General features: G+C 44.5%; 2 protein-coding genes and 1 pseudogene across 5 annotated transcripts in view; 2 read left to right on the top strand and 1 right to left on the bottom strand.

Moving 5' to 3' along the window:
- The window catches only part of NR2C2 (nuclear receptor subfamily 2 group C member 2), a 97856-nt gene extending 91213 nt beyond the window's left edge, over positions 1-6643 (top strand). For all 4 annotated transcript variants that reach the window (XM_037051198.1, XM_037051172.1, XM_037051183.1 and 1 more), the window contains one exon: positions 619-6643. In XM_037051198.1, coding sequence (XP_036907093.1) covers positions 619-793 — 175 coding nt within the window. In that variant the 3' untranslated portion in view covers positions 794-6643. The remainder of the gene's footprint in view (positions 1-618) is intronic.
- On the bottom strand, positions 5678-21989 carry MRPS25 (mitochondrial ribosomal protein S25). Its single transcript, XM_037051213.1, has 4 exons — positions 21777-21989; positions 17528-17634; positions 10043-10130; positions 5678-9317 (listed from the first exon to the last, which is right to left on the bottom strand). Exons 1-4 carry the CDS (start codon positions 21908-21910, stop codon positions 9125-9127), a joined length of 522 nt encoding a protein of 173 aa, XP_036907108.1. The 5' UTR covers positions 21911-21989; the 3' UTR covers positions 5678-9124.
- On the top strand, positions 10667-11519 carry LOC118990912 (40S ribosomal protein S27-like; annotated as a pseudogene).
- Positions 21990-26098: the final 4109 nt, after the last annotated feature.

Below are 26098 nucleotides of genomic sequence, written 5' to 3'. Positions count from 1 at the left end.
AAAACAAATTTATTGTTTTATTTTAAATTACGATGCTAAATGAATACTGGAAATTAGGACAATAAAGTTTTAATATGTCCAAATTTCAGTACCCAGAGGCCAACCTTTAGCATTCTGGTACATATCCTCCTGAATACTACTTACAAATGTGCACAAAATAAATATACACAAGTGTGACTGCACTGTACTTGCTGCTTCACAGCCTCCTTTCAAGTTTCTATTCAGCTACACGCCATAGACTTCTTTCCTTATCAGCGAATTTGGATCTTTATTATTCTCCTTAATGAGTCTGTATTGCTGCACTATGTGAAGACACCATATTTCTTTTCATCTGTCCTCTGTTGAGAGAGTTCCACATTTTTCTTTTTGGTGGGGGAGGGGAAAGCTGTTATGAACATTGAAGGGAACGTATTTATACGTACATCCTTACACTCACTTGACTTTTTCTCATGGTAAAACTACAAGAGGAGCTACTGAAATCAAAAACGAGGTGAATAGTGGATGGATCCGTTGTGTGGTCAAATTCTGAGCAGTGCAGATAGGGCCCCTGGGAGCCTGTCCAGAACAAAGTCTGAAGGCAGCGAGTCCCCCATTCTCTAATGACCCTCCCTCTTACAGATTGGCCCGGATTCTTGTCCGCCTGCCGGCACTCAGGCTGATGAGCTCCAACATAACAGAAGAACTTTTTTTTACTGGTCTCATTGGCAATGTTTCGATAGACAGCATAATCCCCTATATCCTCAAGATGGAGACGGCAGAGTACAATGGCCAGATCACCGGAGCCAGTCTATAGTGCACACCGCACACCTGCTGAGGAGCGCAAGGTTCCTCCGGGCCTGCTCAGAGACAAAGAAGATGAAGTAGTAGTGTTTTGGTATGTGCAGATATTTCCAGTATATTCATCATTTCCTAGCTGGTTTCTTCTTATCTGTTAATCCCAAACAATAGCAACTAAAAGACTAGCAGTACCCTTTCCTGCTGTAAGAAATGTTTAAATGCCTTTTGATGGAGCAGATTTTTGAGCAATCTTTTAACTCAATTTGTATTTAGAAATTCTCAAAGGGCAAAAAACAAAGTTTTATAATGTCAGAGACTAGTATTAAAACTAAAAGAACCTAAGAGAACAGTATGTGTGTATATATATATTTAAAAATGTCCTTGGAATTAATAACTACTAATTACCAGGGTAATCATATGAGCACTTTCTAAGCACTTCTTATCCATGCGTAATGTTAGCAACATCGGGTCTATTCGCAGGGCAAATGGAAAACTGTATACGTCTTTTGCCGAAATGCTAATGATTTCTGTGAAAAATGCAATAGGGTACAGGAGACAATCATTTAAGTTTAAGAAAAGAAGGCATCACTCCTGACGGTATGCATACCTTGGTGGTATTGAACTAAATTCCTGTGAGCAAATGAAAATGTGTCCTATCTGTATCGTGCAGTAAGTGGGAGGGCACTAGCAGTCAGTGGTGACCCAAACCAAAACCTTCTTCAGTCACAGAGCTGATGCTTGTCAGGTTCTCTGACCTCTGGTCCTGGTCTATGACAGGCATCTGTAAGCTCCTCCAAACCTGAGCATCTTCTGATGACTGGTTCTCAGAACTGGACTGCAACCAGTCAGATATTAACTCCCAATTCCTGAAGCAATTGACAATGTGGGCATTTTGAGCCCTTGATAGTAGTACTTCCTGAATATAATCTGGGCTGGCTGCGGATTTCAGATGGAGAGATTTGGCCTCCCTGGAGCCTGAGGGTTTCCCTGTCTGGTTTCTATTCTAAAAGCCCCTGGAGAAGGGCCTACATTCTTGCAGTTTAGTACTACTCTCAGGGTGGGGTATGTGTACAGGATCTTGCTGCCTGGCTAGGGCAGTGGTGAAGACGAATGGAAGGGTTCTCTGTTGACCTTAAATATCAGGGTCTTTCACAATGTCTCTGGACTCAGCATCTCTGTTGGCAAATCTCTTAATGGCACTGGCCCACTGTGCACTTTGATTCCCCCAGGTGTGTGCCAGCGTACAAACCCTGGAGCATTTGGATGATGGATGCAGAAGCAGGCTGCCTGCTCCTTACAAAATGACCATTAGTTCCTAAAGTTATCTTCTTTCTCAGAATTGTAGCAACCATTGTTTACAAGAACAGAATGTGATTATAAGGAAATTCTTATCTAGAGAAGAGCACCACAAATCCCCATGGATGTGAGTTACAGCAAGCATTTCCTGCCCTGCCCCCCCCCCCAGGCACTCCCTAGTCTGGCTAGGGCATCCGTCAAGGTGGGCACTTCACTGAACTGCGCATGGGTGTCGGACGGGCCAGCCACAGGCTATAGCATCATGGGATGTGGTGTTCTGAAGTGTATTGACAGCACTTTATGAAAGTCATTAGTGAGAATTAATGTCTCTCCAATTCTAATTTCCAGTTTGGATTTAATTATCTTTAATAGTTCATGCCTCGGAAGCAAATTTTGGAGAATAGTGAGGGTGCCCAATATAAAATGATGGAAAGATTTAATCTTACCAGCTTAAAGTTTTGGTTTTCTAACTCTGAAGTGGTTTTAAATTTCAAGATTAAGACAAAAAATTGGCCAAGACATTGGAGTTAGGACAGGTCTGTATCATCGTGCTTGTAAAAGGTTTTAGCGGAGGGCATTTTGAAGCATGTTCATGCATCTTACACAGCAAATTGACTCTTTCTCTTCTTTAATTTTTAAAAGAAAACATATCTATTGGTCACACTGTGACTCCCTGGAAATACGTATTGTCACACATTTCAGATCCAAGTTCTTCGTGTTGGTGAAAAGGTCCACACTGGCCAGCTCCCTTACTCCCAGGGGCAGTCCCTAGGAGTCCTGTGTCTTTCAGGCTTTTAGACTCTGGTTACCTTAAGATATTGGGGCAGGTTAGGCAAGACCTAGGCTGCAGTCCTGACAAAGCTACTGCTTAGATATGTTGGGAAGAGGAGGTAACCAGTAGGACAGTGAACACTTGGATAGGGAAATGCCACACTCCAGCAAGACAGCCCTGGAGAAAAGTCTGTTTAGCTTAGGAAGTTGCTGATTCTAACCTGGTCCTTTTCCTTGAGTCCCTTCACTGGTGGGGGCTGATTTCAGTGGACTATTTTGAGGTCTGAGCACTCCTCATTAGTTCCTAGATTCTGTTGGCCTTAGTCTGAAGTGGCCCTTTCCTTAAGGGTCAGGTCCATACTACCTTAAATCTCGCTGCTCCTAAGTCATTTCAAGCATTTGACAGCAGGTCTGTTCTATCTCTTTTGTCAAATTGGCTAAAAGAAGTAAGCTCAAAGTCAAGAGTTATTTAAAGGGATCCCAAGCAGATATTTGGGCTCAGCTTTCACAAGGCTTTTAACCTGTGTTAGTAGCTTCAGACCCTAGATTTAGTGAAGGAGACCAGCCCTCTGCCTACTGAATCTCTGAGAGAAATAAGGCAGGAGCAGGAATCTTTACCGTGTAGCCTGCTCAGACATACCCTTCTGCTGGCCTGGCCTGGCCAGCCCTCCCTCAGTGAGGAGAGGTGCGCTGGCTACAGGAGGAGAGCACAGATACACGCAGTTGCTTTGTGATGAAGCGGGCTCTTTCCCACTGGTACCTTACTTAGATGGTGTCAGTTATGTTTTGAAACGTGTGGCATTCATTACATATAATCATAAAACAGGACAGGAAAAGACTTAGAATCTGAGACCAAATTACCCATGCAGATACTTTCCAAATGATTCCTGGAAAGTGTTTTTAAGGAAGTATGTTACCACCCTCCTAATTTGAGATTTTTATGTTTGTTGAGAGTTACATTATTTATTGTCTTACCTCTGTGGTTGAGGTTCTTGTTTGGGTTTTGTAATTTCAGGGGTAGTCACTTGTAAGATGTGTTATGTAACATCCCTCAAGAGAGGCTTTCCAGCTTGTTAATGTCAGTATTAAATGTGGGCTCTGTTCTGAGGTGATGGCCACGGGTCATGCTGGTAGCTACGGACGTGTCTGCTCTGGGCTCCCAGCGTGGCGGCAGCACTCTCCACTAGAGCTTACTTAGCAGTTTTGCTTGTTTTGAGGACAGCCATGGCAGGGAGCCAAGAATTAGAAGGGTTCTTCCTGTACCTTGTGCTTTCATTTTGGGAAAACTGCATGCTGGTCCTTTGGGGGCGTTCCCAGCAGAGCAGTCTCACTCCCTGCCTGCCCCCTGCCCACCAGGCAGCCCTAGGCTATGGATCCAAGTTCTGTGTAGGACCTGGTTAGAGTCAGGGAGGGCACGGCCTCCTTTCCAGTGGAAATGGCCTGACGTGCATTGGGGGCTACAGGTGACGTTTCAACTGTTCTCTGAGCCCAGGTCATGAAAAGTGTCGTCTTCCGATACTTTATCTCAGGAGGTCAGTGCCCTTTAGATCCTGGAAAGGTCTGAACAGGCAGGGCAGATGACCCCATACTTGTCCCACTTCCATTCCCTACTAGACTGTGCAGCTCTCTGCAGACATTTTTTAACTTTGATGTTTGTAGTTGAGACAGAGTGGGTATGGGTCTCTTGTACACAGGGCTCTGTGCCTCCCACCAGTGTGGCATGTCTGCATGTCCAGCCCTGAGCTCCCCTCAGCACATTGTTGTGTACCAATTTATAGGCTTGTATGACTGAACGAATGTACATGTGTTTATATCTTCTATATATGTACAGTGTATATAGTGTGTATGTGTACATAGATGTATATTATGTATACAGATACGTAGCCACGTACCCAAACCCTCCTTATGTTTTAAAGAGAATCTATGATAAAAGTTGCTGAAATAAATTGATGTGGGTGTTCCAAGGTCCCCGGGGAGGATGGATTTGCTGATATTTTAACTCCATTTTCCTTTGGATGGTCTGTCTGGGAAAGGCTATAAAGTCAGATCTCCACTCTGTACCAGGGAAAGTTCCAGACAGAAAAAGTCCCAACAGGATGACATTGCTCTGTATTCTCTAGGGTCAGACAAGGGCTAGGAAGCTGGAAGACAGTTTATCCTCATGTCCAAAAACTAGATGAGGATCTTTAATCTGGTTTCCATACACCCATTTATGGGCTAACTGGAAGGAACTTGGTAGTTCGAGCTGTTGGCCTTCCCAGAGACTTGCTGTGTCGTGTGGTCATTTTCAGAACAGTCTGTGTCGTGGGACCTGGCGCCCAGTGTGTTAGCAATTTCCCCACTTGCTCTGGACTCAGCAGACAGTAGGCACTGCCCTGTGAGTAAACAAATGCCTAACTCCAGTTGCAAAAAAAAAAAAAAAAAAAAAAAAACCTACCAGGTGTTCTTTAAAAATAAGCATAAATGTTGATGGCTAACTTTATGGCATATGTTACGAATCTTAAATTACTTCTCCAACTATAGCATGTGAATGAAATCTACTGACTTCTTTCTCTAAATTATGATTTTAAAATATCAGATATAATTTGCATTTTAATATGGATATGTATGCCCTTAAAGCTACAAATGCCAAATTTTCCTTGTTCAGGTTTATTCTGGTGATTTTTTTTCCCCTTAAATTGGGCTTTAACTGAGACATGGCACTTGGAAACCAGGCCTCAGTCCAGCAGTAATTGCTCGTGGACCTGGTAGGCACAGGGGCCTGACTGCCAGGCAGGTGGAAGGCTGGCCTGCTGAAAGAAACCACTGGAGAGCTGCAAAAACCTAAACCACAGGTTGCTTTTTTTTTTTTTTCTTTTTTTTTAAATAAGCTGTTGGAATTTGGAAACACTTCATTGAGACCATGTACTCAGTGCCTTTTGTGAGACTGGGCTGTTCAGCCTCCAGCTTCCCCATCTGTGATGTAAAGAAGCTCCTGCTGCTTCACTGGCCTCCCAGCAGTGATTGTCACCTTTCCCATGTCCTTGCCTGTTGTGACAATCACTACTGAAAGTAGCTTTCTAGTTCTCATAATAGAAATGGAAGATTGACAGTCTCTAAATCCATCTTTAAAATAAAAATTTTCCTTTGGAGCTATGTATCTTAGCGGCAAACTAAAAATTCACTGAGACCTTTAAAAAAGTATCTTGGGGTAGGGGATGTCTGAGATATTTTTAATGCCCCGCTATACTTTGAATTAAGCAGACGGTAATTTTGGTGTCTCAAAATGTATACATACAACATAGAAAAAAGTGCTATAAAATACAAGTGCTGAAAAAATGCTCAGCAACATTTATCAGTTGACAACTGTGATAAAGCTTAATATTTGGATAACATTTGGATGTAGACTTTACATGAAAAATGGCTTTTCTCTAGGAAAGTATAATCATTTTAACAACCAGAACATCCATGGACTCAAATGCTGCTGCCACATACAACTCAAGTGCTGGAATATTTTTCTATATCCTCCCAATTATCTTGTAAACCAGTGTTCAACTAGTTTTATAACTGAAAAGCTGCACATTTTTCATAGTACAAAACCATAGTTTTTACCTGTAGTTGGACCTCTGTTTAAATGTAGCTAAGTATTACCAGCCCTTTTAAAAGACGTCTGTTAAAGGAAAATTCAGGTGTTAGATTTTCTTGGGACCGTTTCTGTAACCTCTGCCCTTCCTAATACAGAAAATATTGTTTATGCCATTACATATTAATTACAGGTTTAAAACCTGTTGAAAGCTGTAGCTTGAAATCAGCTTTGTTTATGTGATGGCATTTAAAAATAGCATGTTCTTTTTAAACTGAATTTTGTATCTAATCAATGTCTTCAGTCTTGAAGAAGAATTTGCATTGTTGTGTTTGTATATAGAGTATTGCAGTGCATGAATTAGCTTTATGCATTTTATTAAATGCTATTTCAATGTGGCATTATTGTTGTGGCTTAATACTACTACCTAAATGAGGTTTATACTATTAAAAGTTAATTAAAGACTAATGTGCATCCTGCTCATCATTTTTCCTCATAATAGTAATAACAATAATGCCTGACCCGCAGAAGTGCCCAGAGCACTCTCACCTAAACTCCTAGTAGGTGGTGAAGTGCCCTAGTCAAACCCTGCAGCTTTCATCTCACCTTGGCCTCAGCCAAAAGCTACTTAGCCCTATCCATTTGATGGCTCCCTGGACTGACTTTCCTGGAGCAGGGCCTGGGCTGCCAGACCTTAAAGACTGCTGCCAGACACACACAGCCAGGCCTCGGACCAAAGCAGACGTATTCTTAAAAGTTTCACAAGTCATCTAATCTGTGACAAGCCTCAGATCCAAAGTCAAGACTCTTAGCAGAACCCACTGGCAGCCAAATAGCTTTAAATAGCTTGTCCAGGTAGTACTCAATGAAGAAAATTGGTCACTTCACCGGAATGAAGTAAAAAGCCACTTGGCAAACATTGGTTATGAAATAAAATTAAGAGACATTGTATAAATCAAAATCTCACAGCAGTCTTTAATAATTTTCTCCCATTTCTGTAAATTTTAAGCCTGTCGTTTATCATTAAAGTAGGAAATGGAAAACAAAAGGTTTAAAGAGATAATGTCCCATAATGGTGTTCATTTCCAAGAACCATTATCTGCTGTCTATGAAAACAGCCCATGCAAACAAGTAACAGTGGTGCTTTCCTATCAGGCATTGGGCATTTGTTACTGCTCTCAAGAGGGGTCACTAGCCTGGTTCAGGGCAATCCTGGGTAGCTGCCTTCCTGGACCCTGTGGACCATGGAGGGAAGGAATACTTCTACAAGGCCTTCTATCTCTCCAACTGTGGAAAGACCGAAAGAAACAAACTCTGAAAGGCCTGGTGGCCCAGGAGAATGTCCAGTCAGCTGGTGTGAAGGCCACGCTGCAACCAGCCAGGTGGGATGGTTAGAAACATCGCAGGAACTAAAGCCAGCACCCACAGGAGGGATGAGAATGGAGGATAGGTTTTTCTAGGCACCTTCTTCTGGTGGGCTAGATTTTGAATTTCAGTTGAACAAAACTGAGTGAGCCTGCCAGTTAGTCACATGTTGGACCCACACACCCACCTACCCCTCCCAACCCGGCCAAAGCTATCACCCTGAACACAGGTCTGGTACAAAGTCACGGTAAACTATAACTTAAGCATCAAATGTAAAAAGAGCCAGACTTAATTTAATGGGATAATCTCCAACATTCAAATAAAACACATTCTAGTTTCACCTCATTTCCCACAGCTCACCACCTTATGGGGTGATGCCCTCTTCCCATTTTGCAGAGATGGTCAGACCTCAACCAAGGAAGTGTCCCATCAGAGAGGAACCTGGACCTCACGCCTGCTCTTCTACGCCCACCTTCTTGCTGCATCCCACTGGGCAAAGTCTCCCGGTCTGTATTGCACTGGTCTGTAGTCCAGCTGGCCCTTCACTTGTTACAGTGAACCTCGGAGGGCTTTGATGTCTCCTAAGGGCTAAAACCAACACACTAAAGTGTCAGAAATAGTGTTCTAAAGAGAAAAGAACTACTAGGCAGACCTCTTCCAAAACTTAACGCAAGAACTGAACAAGCCAAGATGGTGAACTGAGAGGCAGCCTCCAACACCAGTCCCTCTAGGAAGGGCCCAAAAGTCTTGATCCGTTGGCGCCTTTTTTCCTCCTCCATGGTCTATAAACCTACCTGCTACGGGGCATGGGCCTGGGACTACAGGGGCTGGCAGTGGCCGGCTCACCATTGGGTGCATTCCTAAGGGAGGCTGGTCTCTGCAGGCCACAGGGACTTCCTGCATCTCTGGCATGCCCACACGTCAGGCCCCTTGGGAGGAAAGGATCGGTTGGCTTTAGTTTTAAAAGTGAGCACTGCACAAAGGTTTGCTCTGGAATTTCTGAAAAATAACCAGAGTCTGAATGGAGGGGACATCCATACTTTCAGCCATGGATGGCCTCAACCAAACTCAACCACAGCAACTCTTAATTCTCCAGAGCAGGGTCTGGAAGAGGAGCCAAAACCAGTGGAGACTAGGAAAAGGCCACAGAGTCAATGCAGGGGTATCAACAGGCTGTCTCCTTAGCAGCCTGACCCCAAAGCCCTGTCCCCATGCAGGTCTTCCTCCTCCTCGTACCAGACTGGATGCACACCATGCTGCTGGAGTGATCAAGAGGCACTTTATTTTCATAGTCTCTCTGGGGACAGCCAGGTCCCTGTGGCTAAGGTAACCCTAGCCCACAGGCCTGGGGCCTTAGTCCTGGGCACTAGCTTTCAGAGCTGCTTTGTACTTCCCTGTCATCTCCTTGGGCAGCGGCACCAGGGCTGGGCAGGGCACCTGCCCTTCCACCTCACAGATGCACTCCCGCAGGCAATACTTTCGAGGTCCAAAGTGAGCAGGGTGAGAAAGCTGCTTTTTCTCCTGCTCCTCTCTCTTGAGGGTTGCCCTACCAAAGAGCACAGAAACAACAAGGTATTGGCAACACTGCTCTGATCCTCTGGGAGGCACAGAACTTCTCAGAGTGAACCCCACCATCTGCCAGGGAGACCTGGATCTCCTGTGTCTAACTTGCTCCCAACTCCCCAAACCTGTCCCTCCCCTCCCCACAGGTGAGGCCTTCAGCATTCAGGCAGTGTTAAGCCCCAGTGGAGGAGACCACCTGGGAAGCACACTTCACCCCAGGCCCGCACAACAACAATCAGCCTAGAACAGATAGCCAGGGGCAGCCCCATGTCTGACTATGGGACAAGCAGGATGAAAGGGCCTGGAAATGCCTCTGTGCTTCCTCAGACATTCTCAGCTTCCCTCCCTTCCCTCTCCTCCCTTGGAAAGAAAATGGACCTGTCACAGCAGGCTCTGGGGTTGGACACACACTATCCCCAAGCTAGGGCATGTTTCTGGCCACGAAAAGCAAGTATTTTAGCTGTATCTCTGCTTCCCACTGACCTCAGGAGGAAGGAATAACGTTTATCCCCACTCCACAGGGGAAGGGGTTACAGCTCAGAGGCTCAGTGACTTAGAGCCACACATCTTGGTGAGCAGCCAAGCGGATGCAACAGACTCCAGGTGAGCGTCTGACTTGCTGTCAGAGCGCCTGCCCTCTCAACACCTGTCCCAACACATCCCTTCTTTCCTCTCTCTCCAAGATCCAGATCAACCCCAGCAACTCACTCATTCTTCCCCAGGATTTTTTTGATGTGCTCCACGATCTCTTTATTGCTCTTGGTCTCCACATCCACAAGAACCTGTTCACCAGAATCTGGAAACGGGAAGTAAGGGCGGGTGTGAGTACTGAGAACTTGGAATCATGCCCCTCACCCTCAAATGGTAGTGATTTGGGATTTGCTTTTAGTGGAGAAATATTTTAACAGTAAAGTAAATATATTTGTTTACATAACCCATAATATACTACCCTTTTTCCATATTTCTTTAAGCACGGACAAATTTTAGGCATGTCCGAAAGCATACTATTTCACAGAAACTCCATGTTTGTGGATAGAAAGATTTGGTATTATTAACATGGCTATCCTCCCCAAACTTGTCTATAGATTCAAAGCAATCCCCACCACAATCCCAGTGGGTATTTCTGTGAAACTGACAAGTTGAGCCCAAAATTCATGCAGAACAATTTCGATAAACAAGAAAATGAAAGGATGTTCATTTTCCAATTTCATATTTACTATAAGCTACAGTAATCAAGTCATGTGGTCCTTAAGAGAAGCCTACACAGTAATGGAACAGAACTGAGTCCAGAAATAAACCCTTATACTTACGGTCGACTGATTGTCAGCGAAGATGCCGAACAATTCAGTGAGGGAAAGACAGTCCTTTAAACTGATGGTGCTGGGACAACCGGATATGCACATGCAAATGAATGGACTTAGACCTTACCTTCCAATCTTAATGGACCAAACCTGAATGGTAAGAACTAAAACGTCTATAAAACTTTTTGAAGAAATAGAAAATCTTTACAACCTAGGCAAAGGTTTTTAGATATGACATCAAAAACATGATCCATAAAGAAAATCTGATGATTTGGACTTAAAATTCAAAACTTGGGTGCTTCAAAAGAGACCATAAGCAATAGACTGGGGGAGTATGTTCATAATGCATACATTTGACCAAGGACCTGGCTCTGACTACACAAAGAACTCCCACAGCTCTCACAATCCAACTAAAAAATGGGCAAAATGATTGAATAAACATTTAAGGGGAAAAAAAGTAATAGCATAGATACTTAGTCATTAGGAAAGTGAAAAAATTAAAACTACAATGAGGCCAGTGGTGACAACCTCCCCACAATACGCCTCTCGCCAAAGATCTTCATCCGTCTCCAGGAGAAGAGGCAACATAAGAAGGAGCGCCTGGTGCAGAGCCCCAGTCCCTACACCGTGGATGTGGAATGCCCAGGATGCTGTAAAGTCAGCACCACCTTTAGCAGGGCACAAATGACAGTTTGGTGTGTGGGCTGCCCCGTGCTCTGTCGGCCCAGCCCACGGGAGGAAAAGCAAGGCTCCCAGGAGGATGTGCCTTCCCGAAGGAAGAGCACCTCAGTCAAGATGAGTAGGGAGGAAACCATCCCAATAACACATTTCGGATTTTAACAAAAGATACTAGAATGGCTTAAAATTTTTGAAATGGACAATACCAAGTGCTAGTGAGGATGCAGAGTAATGGGAACTTTCCTACATTACTGGTAAAAATACAAAATATTACAGCCAATTTAGCCAATGAATTAAGACAAAAAAACCAAAAAACTGAGAAAGAAATAAAACTATTTGTAGATGACATGACTGTGTATGTAGAACATTCTAAAGAATTTAGAAAATAAATAGTGAGTTTATAGCAAGGTTGCAAGACACAGTCTATATACAAAAATCAACTGTACTAACCAAAAAAACTGAAAAATAAAATATTTAAAAATACAATTTACAGCCCTGATTGGTGTGGCTCTGTGGACTGAGTGCTGGCCTGCCAGCCAAAGGGTTGACGGTTCGATTCCCAGTCAGGGCAAATGCCTGGGTTGCAGGGCCAGGTTCCCAGTAGGAGGCGCACAAGAGGCAACTATACATGAATGTTTTTCCCTTTCTCACTCCCTTCCCCTCTCAAAATATTTTTTTAAAAATGCCATTTACAATAGTCACAAAGCATAGTCAATATTGTTATAACGTCCATTCTTCACAAAATGAGTTATAATGAAATTCCAATCAAAATCCCAGCAAGCTCTTTTATAGAAACTGGTTAAGTTTTAAAGTTTATATGGAAATGCAAAGAACCTAGACTAGCCAAAGTAATTTGGGGAGAAAAGAAAAGGCAAAGTTGGATTTATACTACCTGATCTTAACACTTAAAAAGCTACAAAAACCAAGAAAGCATGGTATTAGTATAAGGGCAGGCACAGAACAGTGAAAGAGGATGAGGAGTTTCAGAAATAAATGACCAAGTGATTTTTTGTGTGTGTATGGTAAAATACACAACATAAAATTTATCACTTTAATCATTTTAAAGTATGTAACTTGCTGGGTTTGGTACATTCAAAATGTAAAACTATCACCATTATGGAGTTCAGAACTTTCTCATCACCCCAAAGAGAAACCCTTTACCAATTAAGCAGTCACTCCCTACGCGCGGTACCATCCCCTGTCCCTGGCAACCACTGTCTCTCTCTACGAACTAGCCTGTTCTGGACATTACACATAAATGGAATCATGCAAACTGTGTGGCTTTTTGTTGTCTGGATTCTTTCACTAACATAATATTTTCAAGGTTCCTCTGTAATGGAGCCCGTGTCAGTACCGCATACCTTTGCACGGCTGACTGCCTGGATCGATCGATTCCTGACAAAGATGTCAAGGAATTCAGTAGGGAAGGGATGGCTGTCCAACACATGGTGGTCTAACAGCTGAGTATCATGAATCTAAAAAAACAAAAACGAACCTCAATCTCTATCCTTACTTAATACCCAGAAAATAACTCAAACTAAAGCACAGACCTAAATGTAAAATCTAAAACTATAAAATGTCTAAAGAAAAGATGAGGGGGAGAGGGGAGAGGATCATAGGGGAAAAGGGGATGGACTCCCATGAACAAGTATAAAGGACACATGGACAATAACTAAGGGTGGGGGGAGGAAATGGGAGGGAGGCGGGGAGCATGGGGGCGGGGCAGGGTTGGGAATATAAGACAGAAAGCTGTACTTGAACAAGAATTAAATAAAAAATTATTTTAAAAAAAGTAACTAAAAATAGATAAATTAGACTTTAGAAAAATTAAAAACATTTGCACATCAAAGGAAACTATCAAGAGAGTGAAAAATCAACCCCCAGAACGGGAAAATATTAACAAATCATGTATCTGGAAGTCTAGCATTCAGAATCTGTTAAGAGCTCTTACAACTCAACAAAAGTAGACATAGCCAACCCAACTAAGAAATGGGCAAGGACTTGAACAGACACCTCTCTACAGAATATATGTGAAGGACTAGAAAGCACATGAAAAGATGTACAATGTCATTACTTGAGAAATGCAAATCAAAGCCACAGTGAGGTACCATGTTATACCCACTAAGACAGTTAAAATCAACAGAACAGAAAATAGTGAGTATCGGAGAAGATACGCAGAATTGGAAGCTCACGCATTGCAGGCAGAAAGCAGTTTAGCAGGTCCTCAGTGAGTTAAACACGGAATTGTCTTAGAACTCAGCAACTCTACTCCTAAGTATATATCCAAAAGAACTTATAACAGATGTTCAAACAAAATGTACACAAATTTCTAGTGGCATTATTTACATATTAGGTGAAAACAACCCAAACATCCATCAGTTGATAAATGGATAAAATAAATGTGGGACATCCATGCAATGGAAAACCACTGAGCCATAAAAATGAATGAAGCACTGACGCTGCAACACGGATGAATCTCAGAAACATCGCCTCGACTCAGAGAAACCAAACACGAACGGCCGCATATTGTATGATTCCACTCATATGAAAGATCCAGAACTTTCATACAAGTAGGAAACTCCGCAGGCACAGAGGGCAGGTCAGTGGGTGTCGGGTGCTGTGGGTGGGGATGGGAGGAGTTGGGAGCGATTTTTAATGAGGACCTTTTAGGGGAAAGAAACTTTCCTTTTAGGGAAAAAAAGTTCCGGAACTAAGTAGTTGTGATGGCAGCACCACCACGTTGCGAACGCACATAGTCCACTGAGTGGTGCACTTTACAATGGTCAAAATGATGAATTTCGTTGTATTTATTTTACCATCAAAAATGTTTTCCAATAACTAAATTAAGGCTTTAAAAATATTTTCCTTTCATATATGTATCCACGTTGACAACTGGTTCATGACTTTCAGGGGAATGATTTGACTTTGAAACAAAAGCATATTGGTTTCAAAACTATGTCCAAGTTCAATAAATTCACTAACTCTTGTGTCAAAAAAAAAAAAAAGATGAGAAAAATCTTTGCAATCTTGGGGTGGGCAGAGATTTCTTGGACAGGACACAAAAAGCACTAAACACAACAGAAAACAATGGATAAGCTGGGGTTTCTCAAAACGAAAACCTGTGCTCTCCAAAAGCCACCACGAAGCCCTGGCCCCCGCGGCTTGGTGGGAGCATCACCCCATAAACTAAAGGTTGCGGGTTCGGTCCGGGGGCTTATGATTCCTGGTCCGGGCAAGTGTGGGAGGCAACCAGTCAATGTTTCTCTCTCACATCAATGTTTCTCTGTCCTTTCCTCGCTCTCAAAGAATGAAAAAAAAACTGTCCTCAGGTAAGGATTTAAAAAAAAAAGACACCACTAAGAAAAGGAAAAGCAAGCCACAGAGAAAAAATATAATACATATAACTGACAAAGGAATTACATCCAGTATATATAAAGAATTTTTTAAAGCCCATTTCTTTAATGGACAAAAGATACAAATAATCTGTTTACAAAAGAAATACATGAATAGCCAGTAAGCACATGGAAAAAAAGTTACCCATGGGGAAAAGCAAATTAAAATCCATTGGGGTGGCTAAAATTCAAGACAATATGAGGGAAATAACAGCCCCCAAAGATGTCCCCGTCCGAATCCCCCAGAACCTGTAAATATGTCACTTTACGTGGCAAAAGGGACTCTGGATGTGATTAACGTTAAGGACTTGGGGATGGGGACATTGTCCTTATTTGGTGGGCCCATTCAATCACATGGGCCTTAAACTCGGAGAACCTGCCCGGGCAGTAGTCAGAGGGACATGTGACTATGGCAGAATGGCCAGACAGGTACATGTCATTACTGGCTCTGAAGACTGAGGACAGGGCCACAAGCTGAAGAATAGGGGTGACCCCTAAAAGCTGGGAGGGGCATGGAAATGGACTTTCCTGCAGAGCCTCCAGAACAGAAGGCTCTGCTGACACCTTGACTTTAGACTCTAGGTCTTCTGATCTACAGAACCAAAAGACACACAATTTGCATTGCTTTAAACCACCACGTTGGTGTTCATCTGAAGTAACATCACCAATCTGGGTGAGGGTGTGGGGCCACCGTGACCCACACCCTGCTGCCTGCAGGGTGAGGTGATGGCCCAGCCATTTTGGAAGCCTGCTGGGCAGTTTCTAAGGACAGCACATGTCTTGTCTGTGACCCAGCAGTCCCATCCTGTCAGGCCCTGGAGAGCTGAGCGCCTGTGTTCCAGAGATGCCTTGTGTAAGAAGGTGCTGAAGAGCACATTGTCTTTGTAGCCAAACTGGAAACAACCCTTCACAGCCAGGGAGGCCTGCCACTCACTCCTTCCCTCAAGAAAGCTTTTCTGCAAGGAGCTGCCAGCTGGCAGCCCAGCTGCTGTGTTCTGGGGTCCACCGAGCAACACCAGAGCCAGGCCCAGGCACCCCCGGCCTAGGTCTAGGACCTGGCTATTTCTACCCAAAGTGCAGATACAACTTCCCACTGGGCCGGCCCAGACTTCTGAGAGCTCTGTCCCCATGAGGGGCCAGCTGTCCACACCTCCCTTCTCCTCCCTCTCCTCTCAGAGGTGTCGGGCCTGTTCTGTTTTGCCATATGAAGACTTGCCCTACCCATCCCTCCTCCCTCTTTTATCTCCGATAAATCTCATACTTCCATCCTGGCATCTAACAAAAACCCAGGTGTTCATCAACAGGTGAGTGGGTAAGTAAACTGGTATATTCCTATGAAGGAATACTACTTAATAAAAATGAATAAACTACTGATCCATATAACATAGATGAATCACAAAAACATGAGTAAAAGCCAGATACAAAGTACATACTGTGAGATTTCTATTTATATGAAGCTCTGAAGCAACACTACTCTATGGTCAAAGAAATAACAGTCGTTGCCTCTGCTGGTTGGGGGAATTAGCAGGAATACAGTGACAAAGAACTTTCTCAAGAAACAGAAATGTTCTCCATCCTCTTTGGACAAGTTGAGACACACATAACTGTCAGAACTCATCAATCTATATACATTAGACCTGCAAATTTATTATAGGTGTATTATACCTCAATAAAGTTGTCTTTTTCAAGGTTATTTATTTACTTATTTACTTATTTACTTATAGGCAGAGGGGAAAGTAAGGAGAAAGAGGAGAGAAACATCAATGTGTGGTTGCCTCTCAAGCACCCTCTACTGGGGACCTGGCCTGCAACCCAAGCATGTGTCCCAAGTGGGCATCAAACCAATGACCCTTTGGTTCACTGTCCAGTGCTCAGTCCACTGAGCTATACCAGTCAGAGCTCAATAAAGTTAATTTAAATGCAAATACAAAATACATACACAAAATTACCATACCACCATCATTCTCTCCACTACCCACTTATCTCATTCAAACATAATATCTTACTAAGTTTCTTACTCATCTGTCTCCTCTGCTAGAGCTCATCTCTGCAATGGCAGGGATCTCTGGATGGCTCCCCGACACTCAAAGCCTAAGGGTCCTAGCATTACATGTTTGCTGAATGCTCTGGCCATTCCTGGCCAGAAATAAAATGAAAGAACATGATTTTGTTTCCAGAAGCATTTTCCAATCCATACTTCACTTGATTCTCTTCACTGTGTAAGGCTGATGTTTTGCCTTTAGTTGAAAAATAAAGCAGTGGGCATTTTCTCGCTCAGAGTCAGAATGACTAAGAGCTAGACCAAAATATCTGGTCTTCTGACCTCGGGCACTGAGCCCCATGTAACTGAGTAAGTACCACTTGGTGCAGAGAGGATGCACAAACAGGCGGGGGTGCAGCGCCAGGAGAGGGGCCCTGGGAGGCAGGGGAGGGCCGATCTAAGTGTGCGGCAGAGCTTTCCTGGAAGAAGTGGTGCCCAAAGTGAGTCTTGAAGGATTTTTTTAAAATTAAATTAGAAAAAAAACATAGAAACAGGATTTCAGCAGAGGGACCAGCATGAGCAAAGGCATCAAAGCAAGGTATGGCGAGGGAGTTTGGAAAAACCAGCTTGTGTGGTGTGAGGCATGTAAGAAAGACATATGAAGGCAACAGGAGACGAGGCGGGAGCAGGAAAAAGATCTCAACAGCCAATGAAGCCCGGGTGACAGGAGCAGTGCTGGTTCCACAAGACCCTGTACCTCAGGCGATCTGATTGCTCTGGCGGGAAGAAAGGCGGGAGGAGAGACAGTCCCAGACCAGAGCGGAGGCCCCCCCGCACTCACCTAAATAGAATCGAAGGAAGGGCGATGGGGTCATGTTCTTAAACATCATGATCTGCACCCAAGGGTTTTTGTATTGGATCTGAGGTATGTTGAAAAACACAAATTTCCTATAAAGAAAAAAAACCATGAAACAAGAGTTTTGAACCTAAAATTGTGCGACCTGTATAATCATTTTTCTAGGAAAAAAGAACAGAACTTTCATCAGCTTCTCAGAGGACCCTGCCCCCCAAAAAGGCTGAGAAAAGTCGCTTTCCGGAACGCGCTAGTGTGCTCCCTGAGCACGGCGTCCAGACCCGCGATCTGCCATCTGACGGGAGAGAAATCAGTGCCCCCGCCTCACACTGCGCACCAACCCAACATTCACCAGAGCAGAAGCACACATGGAAAGGAGAATCTGGGATGTCCTCACTCTCCACGTGAACGGTGGTTACACAGGTGCATCCACACGCAGAATTCATCGAGCTGTCCACTCACGGGCGCGCACCTCATGTCTACTGACATTTAAAAACATGAAAACACACGCGGGACATTTTTACGATCTAGAATTGGTAAAACCTTTACACTTAGAAAGTTTAAAGGGCAACTATGTTAAAACTTTTGCATGGCAAAATTTACCAAAAACAAAACATTCACCAAACCAAAGGGAAAGTGTTTGTAAAACATAAAACAAAAGGCCAATTACCTTGTGACAGTTTTACACACAGTCAGTGAGAGTTACAACTGAAACAAAAGGCAAACAGTCCACCTTCCCAATAAAGTCATGTGGATTAAAATACCATTTTTCTCCTCTTAGACTGCACATTTAGGATACAAATGAAGAGTATTAAATGGTTTAACCTCTTAGGAGTTAAAATTTAGAACTAGCAAAATTTTTAAAGCATAGATTTTGACTCGATTTCACTTCTGCTTTTATATATTTTTATGTTTGAATGCAAAGACATATGTGAGGCTTACGGCATCATTTCTTACAGCAGAGGAACAAAAACGACGTGTAAGTGCCCCTCAATAGAGGACTTAACTGAATCATTACAACTCACTCTCTGCACCCCTCTTCCCTCCCTCCATCCTGAAGGGCCCCTCACATGGGCTGTGGAAACAGGACTCCCTGCCCTCTGGATTCTGTTGCATTTGGCCAACAGCGAGCACTGGCAAAGGCTGGAGGGAAGGAGCAGAGCCAAGGTGCTTATTCCCCAGGCCCATCCCCTGGCTGAGTCCCAGGCTTCGACCAGGCCGCCCTCTCCAACCCCCGCCACTTCTGCAAGCCTAGACTGGGGATGCTGCGCTGCTCCCTGTGGTTTCTTTCCCTCGTCATACCCAAACCTTTGTAAATAGTCCCTTAACTAAAGGCTCCCCAAATGATCTGAATGTAAATGCCCACTTGGCTTCCTGCTGCCCACCCTGCTGCACACACCACAGGACAGAACGGTGGGAGTGGTACACAGGACAGAAGCACAGTCGCCCAACCACTACCTCCCAGCCGTGTGACCCACGGCAAGTTAGTGCTCTGTGCCTCAGTGTCTATGCCAAGAAGATGGCAATGCAGGACAAGCAGTCCACGATGGAGCCTGACGTCTATTTTCAGGACGATAAAACTGAGAGAATCAACAGAAAGCTTGATTGTGTGACCATTTAGTTGGATAGACTCCATAATTGGGGCAGAAAGAAAAGAAAAGCAATGACAATCATTAATTCCAGGGAAAGCAAAAACCTCTGCAAAAACAAAAAGGAAAAATAATCATAGTATTCTTTTTGGCTCAACTGTGTATGATGTTAACAATATCATATTAATTGAAACACTGAATATTGTTCTATCCAAAATTTTCAAATGACTGTATTGGAAAGGCTGGGCTCGGGGAGTCGGGCAGTATACACACGCTGAGTGTGGGGAATGGAAATGGCGGCGAAAGAGCCAAATCCTCATGTTCCCTCGTGACAAGGTACCAGATGATTCTAAAGCTAAGGAAATAAGTAGCCCTCTAAGTACGTTATTCAACTATACGGAGGAAAACTCTAATTAAATGGCTTAAAGTTGAAAGCTGTTGCCTCTAGAGGAGGAGCCTGCAAACCAGGACAGCACACGGGCCAGAAGCTCAAAGGCAGTACCTTCCCGGGCCTACCCCAGTGTCACAGAGTTCTGTACAAATAAAACAAGACATATCCATGTAGGAACTTTCCACACCTAAAACTCCTGAAGATTCAACAGGATCTTCAAGTGGTTCTTGCTGAAGCACTGGGGAGAAAGTGACAGTAAGTGACCTTTAGTTGAGCAATCACTTTCTAAGCGACACCTTACTAGGCACTTTACTCTCGAACCTCTCTGCAACCCTGGAAGGCAGGCTTTTACAACTAAGGAACACCTAAAAAGTAAGTCAACTGCCCTATGTCAACACCTATTAAGTCAAAGAGCCAAGACTGATTTGCATCTGGACTTCTTCCACTCCGTCCTGTCGCTATCAAATTATCCAGCCCACCTAGATCCTGATGCTCAGGGCTAAACCCAGAACTCAATAAATGCTGACAGCTGTCACTTGTCTTGCTGCATCCTAAAGGCAAGACCCTCTGGCACAGGCGAGTGGGGACTTAGCCCTCAAGCACTGAACAAGGCAGCTCCCCCACACGCCCAGCAGACAGCCCAAGACTGTGGCTACCCTGGGGCTGCAGTACTGGCCAGCAGCACTTGGAATGGAGAAACAGCTGAAATGCTGAGGGCACATAACATGCAAAAAGGCCTGTGGGGCTGGAAGGTGCAAGCCAGGCAGGCTCTCAAACCCAAGGGTACGAAATCACAAAAAAGGCACAGGTGGGAACGGAAAACGCACTATGGCTGTTTGTAATCCTACTTACCTAGGGGGTATTAAAATACTTCAGTATGTAACATTAGGGCTTGCAAGCCTATTTTGACTGGTTGGTCATTTAAATACCAGAAATTAACTTAAAAATCTGAAATCCTGGCTTCTCAAGAAATCTGAAATTCTCCTAGAGCAGACATAGGTAAGATGTGGACAAACAGTGAATAGCCCCTTGAGACAAGGCACATTTTTCCAGTTCACGCAGACCCATGCAGCCTGCCTGGCCTCAGGCTGGTGATTTCTGGTGTGGATGTGTGCACAGTGGGTTGTGAAGGGTGAGCAATGATCCCATGGAAGCAGGTCCAAGTTCTTGGGTTCCTCGGGAGGGGAACAAATGGCTAAGAGGTAGCTACAGCTATCCCGGACAGCCGTGCAGTGAGGGCCCCTCCATTAGAGACCACCCTTCCTTCAGAGGGAGTTGCTCTCATGTCTCATTCTGATCCATTCCACACACCCGACCTCAAAGTTCTGCAGGGCAGTGCTTTCTTCTTAGTCACTGATGAATTCCCAGCACACAGCAGAGCCTAGCAATCAGCTGGCACAATAAATTTATCCTTAGTACCAGAGAAGCCCAAAGCACCGCTGTTGTCTCAAGGTTCAACTCAAACCTTCCTCTTGCAAGCTTCCACTCTTTGACTGCCCCAGGCTGAAAACAATGGAATTTCGGAGGTGGATGGGGGTGTCACTACACAGTTGACTAGTCACTTAATTATAACGGTGAGAAGTCCTACAAAAAATGCAGCACTTTGAGAGCCACCACTCACTAGCTGTGATACTTTGGACAGGCAAGTTACCTAACCTCTCGGTGCATTTCCTCATGCCCAGAGTGGGTATAACAATGGGATCCCTTAGGAGACCAAATGGAGAGAATCCACAAGAAGCATTCAGAACGTGCTGCACATATAAGAATTCAATAAATGCCAGCGGCTATTACTTCTCCCAGTGCATCCCCACATCGGCCCTGGGGCGTTGCTATCGCCCCTTTGCGACACTGAGGAGGATCGACTCGCCCGAAGCCAGCAGCAAACGGAAAGGGACCCGAACAAGGTCTGTCGCCTTAGGCTGGGTTCTACCCAGACCGCCTGCGGCTCCTCCCAAATGCTGGCCTAGGGGAACAGGTGGTTAAGGTGGCTGAAGTCTCCCCGGGTTAGCCCTGTCCTCCACCCCGGGGGAAAAAGGAGGAGGGGGCCCCTGCCCTCCCCTCCCTGAAATCAGCCGGCACAACGTGGCCCCACTGTCCTCTTCTCGCCGTGGAGCAGCTTACTCCACAATTCTGCAAAATGGTGACAACAGCACCAATCTCGGGGGTCCAGACCCAGTATTAAGCGCAGACCCAAGTCTCCACGTTACTAACACGTTGTTACAATCACCCGGGGCGGCCTCACAGGTCTCGGACTGACCTGGCACCTTCGCCCAGCTCCCCGTGCGTGTTGTAATTCACTGTCATGATCTTCACGGAGTCCTTGAATATAATGTCCCCCTGGCCCAAGTACTGCAGGGTGCGGCGGATGGGAAATCGACCTTTCATGGACATGGCGACGGCAACGGTGCCGCGAAGCTAGAGGCGAGCAGGGACCAGCGCTGCGTACGCCTCGCAGTGACGGACGTCGCGGAGTTTTCCCTCCGCGCAGTTTCCACTTCCGGCGCAGACTCCAGGAGACTCCTCCCGGTGGTCGCGCGGGTGCCGCGGGGCAACCTGGAACTTGTAGTCCTTGGTGGCGGTGCTTTGAGGTGGGAGTTGGCCTACGAACATGTACACCTTCGCTTTAGAGCACCCTCCTTCTAAAAACGTTCAGTATATTTTTCTGTGTATTCGTCTTCCCCTCCACAAGGGAAAGTATTTTTAAATAAGGTCAAACCCAATCATTCAGAGAACAAAATTACAGCAGAAAAAGCATGAGAGCTGAGTTTTGATTCAAAGTTGGGGAATAACTTTCTATTCAACCTCAAATAAGTCAGTTTATCTCAATTTCTCCAGTTTCGAAATGAAGGGTTCGAACTGTGCAAAAAAATGACTAAAAATTTATTTACAAAATGAAAAAGAAAACTTTGTGTATATCCCTTCCATACTTAGCCACTTAACAGGCTCCGGACATCAATTTTTTTCATAAGCAAGACGTGGGTGAGATGCATACCTGAAGTACTGCTATTATGGATCTGAGGACATTTTTATTTCTCCCTCACTTTTGAAGCATAATTTTGCCAGAAATAGGACTCTTAAGTTCATAGGTTGGGGGTGGTTCACTTTAAAATTTTCACTCCATTCCCATTATCTTGCATGGTTTCTGACCAGTCAGCTGTAATTCTTATCTTTGTTTCTCTTATACGTTAGTTTTTTTCTTCTGGCTATTTTCAAGATTTTCTCTGACTTTGGTGTTTGCAGTTCAGATAGATGTATGTATGTGTAGATCATTTGTATTTATACTGCCTGGTATTCTCTTGAGCTTCCCAGATCTGTGGTTTGGTGACTGTCATTAATTTGGAAATTCTTAGCTATTGTTGTTTCAAATATTTCTTCTTCATTCTTTTTTTTTTCTCATCTGGTATTCCAATTTTACATCTTTTGAGATTGTCCCAGAGTTCTTGGATATTCTTTTTTTTTTTTCATTCCTTTTTTCTTTTGCATTTCAGTAGGAAAGTTTCTGCTGACCTACCTTCAAGTGCACAGATTCTTTCCTCAGCTGTGTCTAATTTACTGATGAGCCCATCACCGGCATTCTTTGTGACAATGTTTTTTTATTCCCAGCATTTCCTCTTGACCATCTCCTAGAGTTCTTATTTCTGCTTCACATTACCCATCTCTTCTTGCATGTTACTTTTACCATTAGACTCCTTAACATAACAAAGGATTTTAAATTCCCTGTCTGGTAACTCCATCCGTGTCCTATTCTGTACTTGCTTTGTCTCATCAGACTGTGTTTTTTTCCTTGCCTTTTTTTAGCATGCTTGTCATTTTGTTGGAAGTCAGACGATATTGGCTGTATTGGGTAATAAGAACTGAGATAAATAAGCCAACAGTACGTGGGTTTATGATGACCTGGTTAGGAGTCGAGCTGTGTTTGTGTGCTATGGCTGTAGGTTTTAGAGGCCTCAAATTCCCCCAGCCTTCGCTTTTACTCCCCTCCTGACTTTGGGCTTCCTTTAGAGTCCAAAGAATTTGTACTATGTAGCTCTTTTAGCTGTTACCCACTGTTATTACTGGAGCCCTGTTGGTGCTGTGGTAAGGTTTGGGGGAGAGGAATTGGTCTATTAATTTATGATAAAAATCTCAGTATTTTAGTGGACCTGTGTCCCTAGGCTGTGACCTTCAGAAGTGTTTCTTAATCCCTCTCTGTGATACTGTGATATAATAAGAAATATATACTTGGCCTTTGTTCCTGGTTCCAGAGCTCCTAAAAGCTTAGAATGATAGGAGCTCCTATCACTTAAAAGTTAGTGATAGGAGCATCTTTTGTCATACACTGGGTTTTTAAATAGTTCTAGAGAGATAAAAGTGAAAGGAGCATCTTTGGTTATTCATAACAAGTCCCTGGTTAAACACACCAGTTTATGCAAATGAAGTTGCTTTTGGAAAGCCCCAAACTTTGGGGGTTGGTTGCCAGGAGAACCGTATGATTAGAGAGTTGGAACTTCCAGCCCCATGGCCTCAATTTCTGACCTCCAGGGAGAGAAGATGGGTTCAAGGTTGAGTTAATCACTAATGGCTGAGGATTTAGTCAACAATGCCCAAGTGATGAAGCCTCCATTAAAAACAACAGCAACAACAACAAAAACCCTATCTGAAGGGCTCCGAGATCTCCTGGGTCCGTGAGCACCACAGGGTGTGAGGAGAGCGGTGTGCCCAGAGAAGGCGTGAACGCTCCACACCCTTTCTCCCATACCTCGTCTTATGCATCTCTCCCATCTGGCCATTCCTAAATTGAATTCTTTCATAATAAACTGGTAATTTAGTAAGTTAACTTTTGCAGAGCTCTGTGAGCCATTATAGCAAATTTCCAAACCCAGTGGAGGGGATGTGGGAACCCCAGTGAACAGCCCGTGGGTCAGAAGTACCAGAGGCCTGCACTTGCGAATGGGATGTGAAGTAGGGGCAGACTGAGCCCTTAATGTGAGAGATCTGACAATAACTCCAGGTAGATAAGGTCAAAACTGCATTAAACTGTAGGACACACAACTGGTATCAAGGTAGTCAGTGTAGGAAAAAGCCCATACATAGACTTAGTGTCAGAGTGTGTGAGTAGTGGAGTTTATAGAAAAACAAGAGTTTTCTTTTACCTGTCCTGAGGTAAGAAGACAGGAAGACTACGGGTAGAAAGGGTGCAATGCCCCATCCCCAGGTGGGATCAGACTCTGGTGAGGCCTTTTCCCCTGAAATGCTGTTTATTCTAGAGATTACTCTTCCCCTTCTCTTGCCAGCACCACCAGGGGCTCATTCTCAGCTCTTAGCTGTGAAAACCTGGAGAGGTTCCTGGACGTAAAACCCATGCAAGTGTGGATCTCCCTTACGCTGGGGCCCCCAGGAGTTTCTCGCTGCCACGCTAGTCCACACTCAGCCTCTGCAATTCTTCAAGATGTCCCTGACATCTACGGTTCCAGTGTCTTCGTGCTGAGTAAGCTGGCCGCAGCTGTGACTCTGAATTCACCACTGTCCAGATTCTGGGGTGGCAGTTTGCCCTGTAAACTCAGTCCTCTGATGAGTCCAAGAAAAGTCATTGACTTTCAGTTTGCCCAACGTTTTCTTGGAAGGAGAGGAGTTACAACTTCCAAACTCTGTGCCTGAGCTGAAACCAGAAGTCCGCTGTGAAGTACTTTGTAAACTGTGCTAGGCTACTGAAGAGTTTTAGACAGAAGAGCTTTTGATATTCCAGTCCACACAAGGCACTTCCTCTGCGTGAAGTGCCCCATCCCGTGTTAGAAACCCGAGTGTCCATATATAAAGCAGCCCAGGGCAGTTTGGGTTTTGGAGTCAAGACCTGCCTGCGCTGGAATCCAAGTGGTGTAATGGTGAGCTTGCTTAATTTTACCACACTCATTGTTCATCTGTAAACTGAGGTTGTTGAGAAGATTTCATGAGGTGATCCATGCATACTACTTGGCATTCTGTCTGGCCCACAGTGGGCACTAACTATTACCTCCTCCTGGTTTAGTATCTACACAGATCCTGGAAAAGTCTGTCCCAGGTGCTCACATGATGTACCAGAAACCCACTCAGCAGCTCCCAACCTGCCCATTCCTGCCACCTTTGGCCCAGACACAATGCTTGAGCACTCCCACTGTGCCTGACCCCGATCAAACCTTTCCTGCTACTCAGGGCAAAGTGGGTCATCAGGCAGACCAGGCTTTAAATCCTTATTTCACCACCGACGGGCAGTGTGGCCCCGGCCAGGATAACCTCTTTCAACCTCATCAACTGAATACCTGAATATTCGGTCCCTCACAGGCCTGCTGGTAGGCTAAATGAAGAATGTGTCGGTACGTAGCAGAGCTTGGCACAAATGGCAGCCAAAGCTTCCTCAGTCTTGTCTGTCTGTTCCAGAGTGAAATGGGGATAACAGGACTGCAAGTGGTTTTACACTGTGCTTGTGTAACATGGCCCATTTAATCAACATTGCAGGAGTAACAGGGATAAGGGACGAACTGGAACTCACATTTATCCCGGTAAGAGCCCCGTGACCTTGACTCCATCTGGAGGCCTTCGACAGACAGGGAAAACGGGAGCTAG

Source organism: Sturnira hondurensis, unplaced genomic scaffold (genome assembly GCF_014824575.4).
Source record: "Sturnira hondurensis isolate 20B ecotype Veracruz unplaced genomic scaffold, ASM1482457v3 Scaffold0000867, whole genome shotgun sequence".
In the NCBI taxonomy this organism is placed as follows: Eukaryota; Metazoa; Chordata; class Mammalia; order Chiroptera; family Phyllostomidae; genus Sturnira; species Sturnira hondurensis.
The sequence above is the reverse complement of the archived record's forward strand: the minus strand, read 5'-3'. Positions and strand labels throughout refer to the sequence as shown.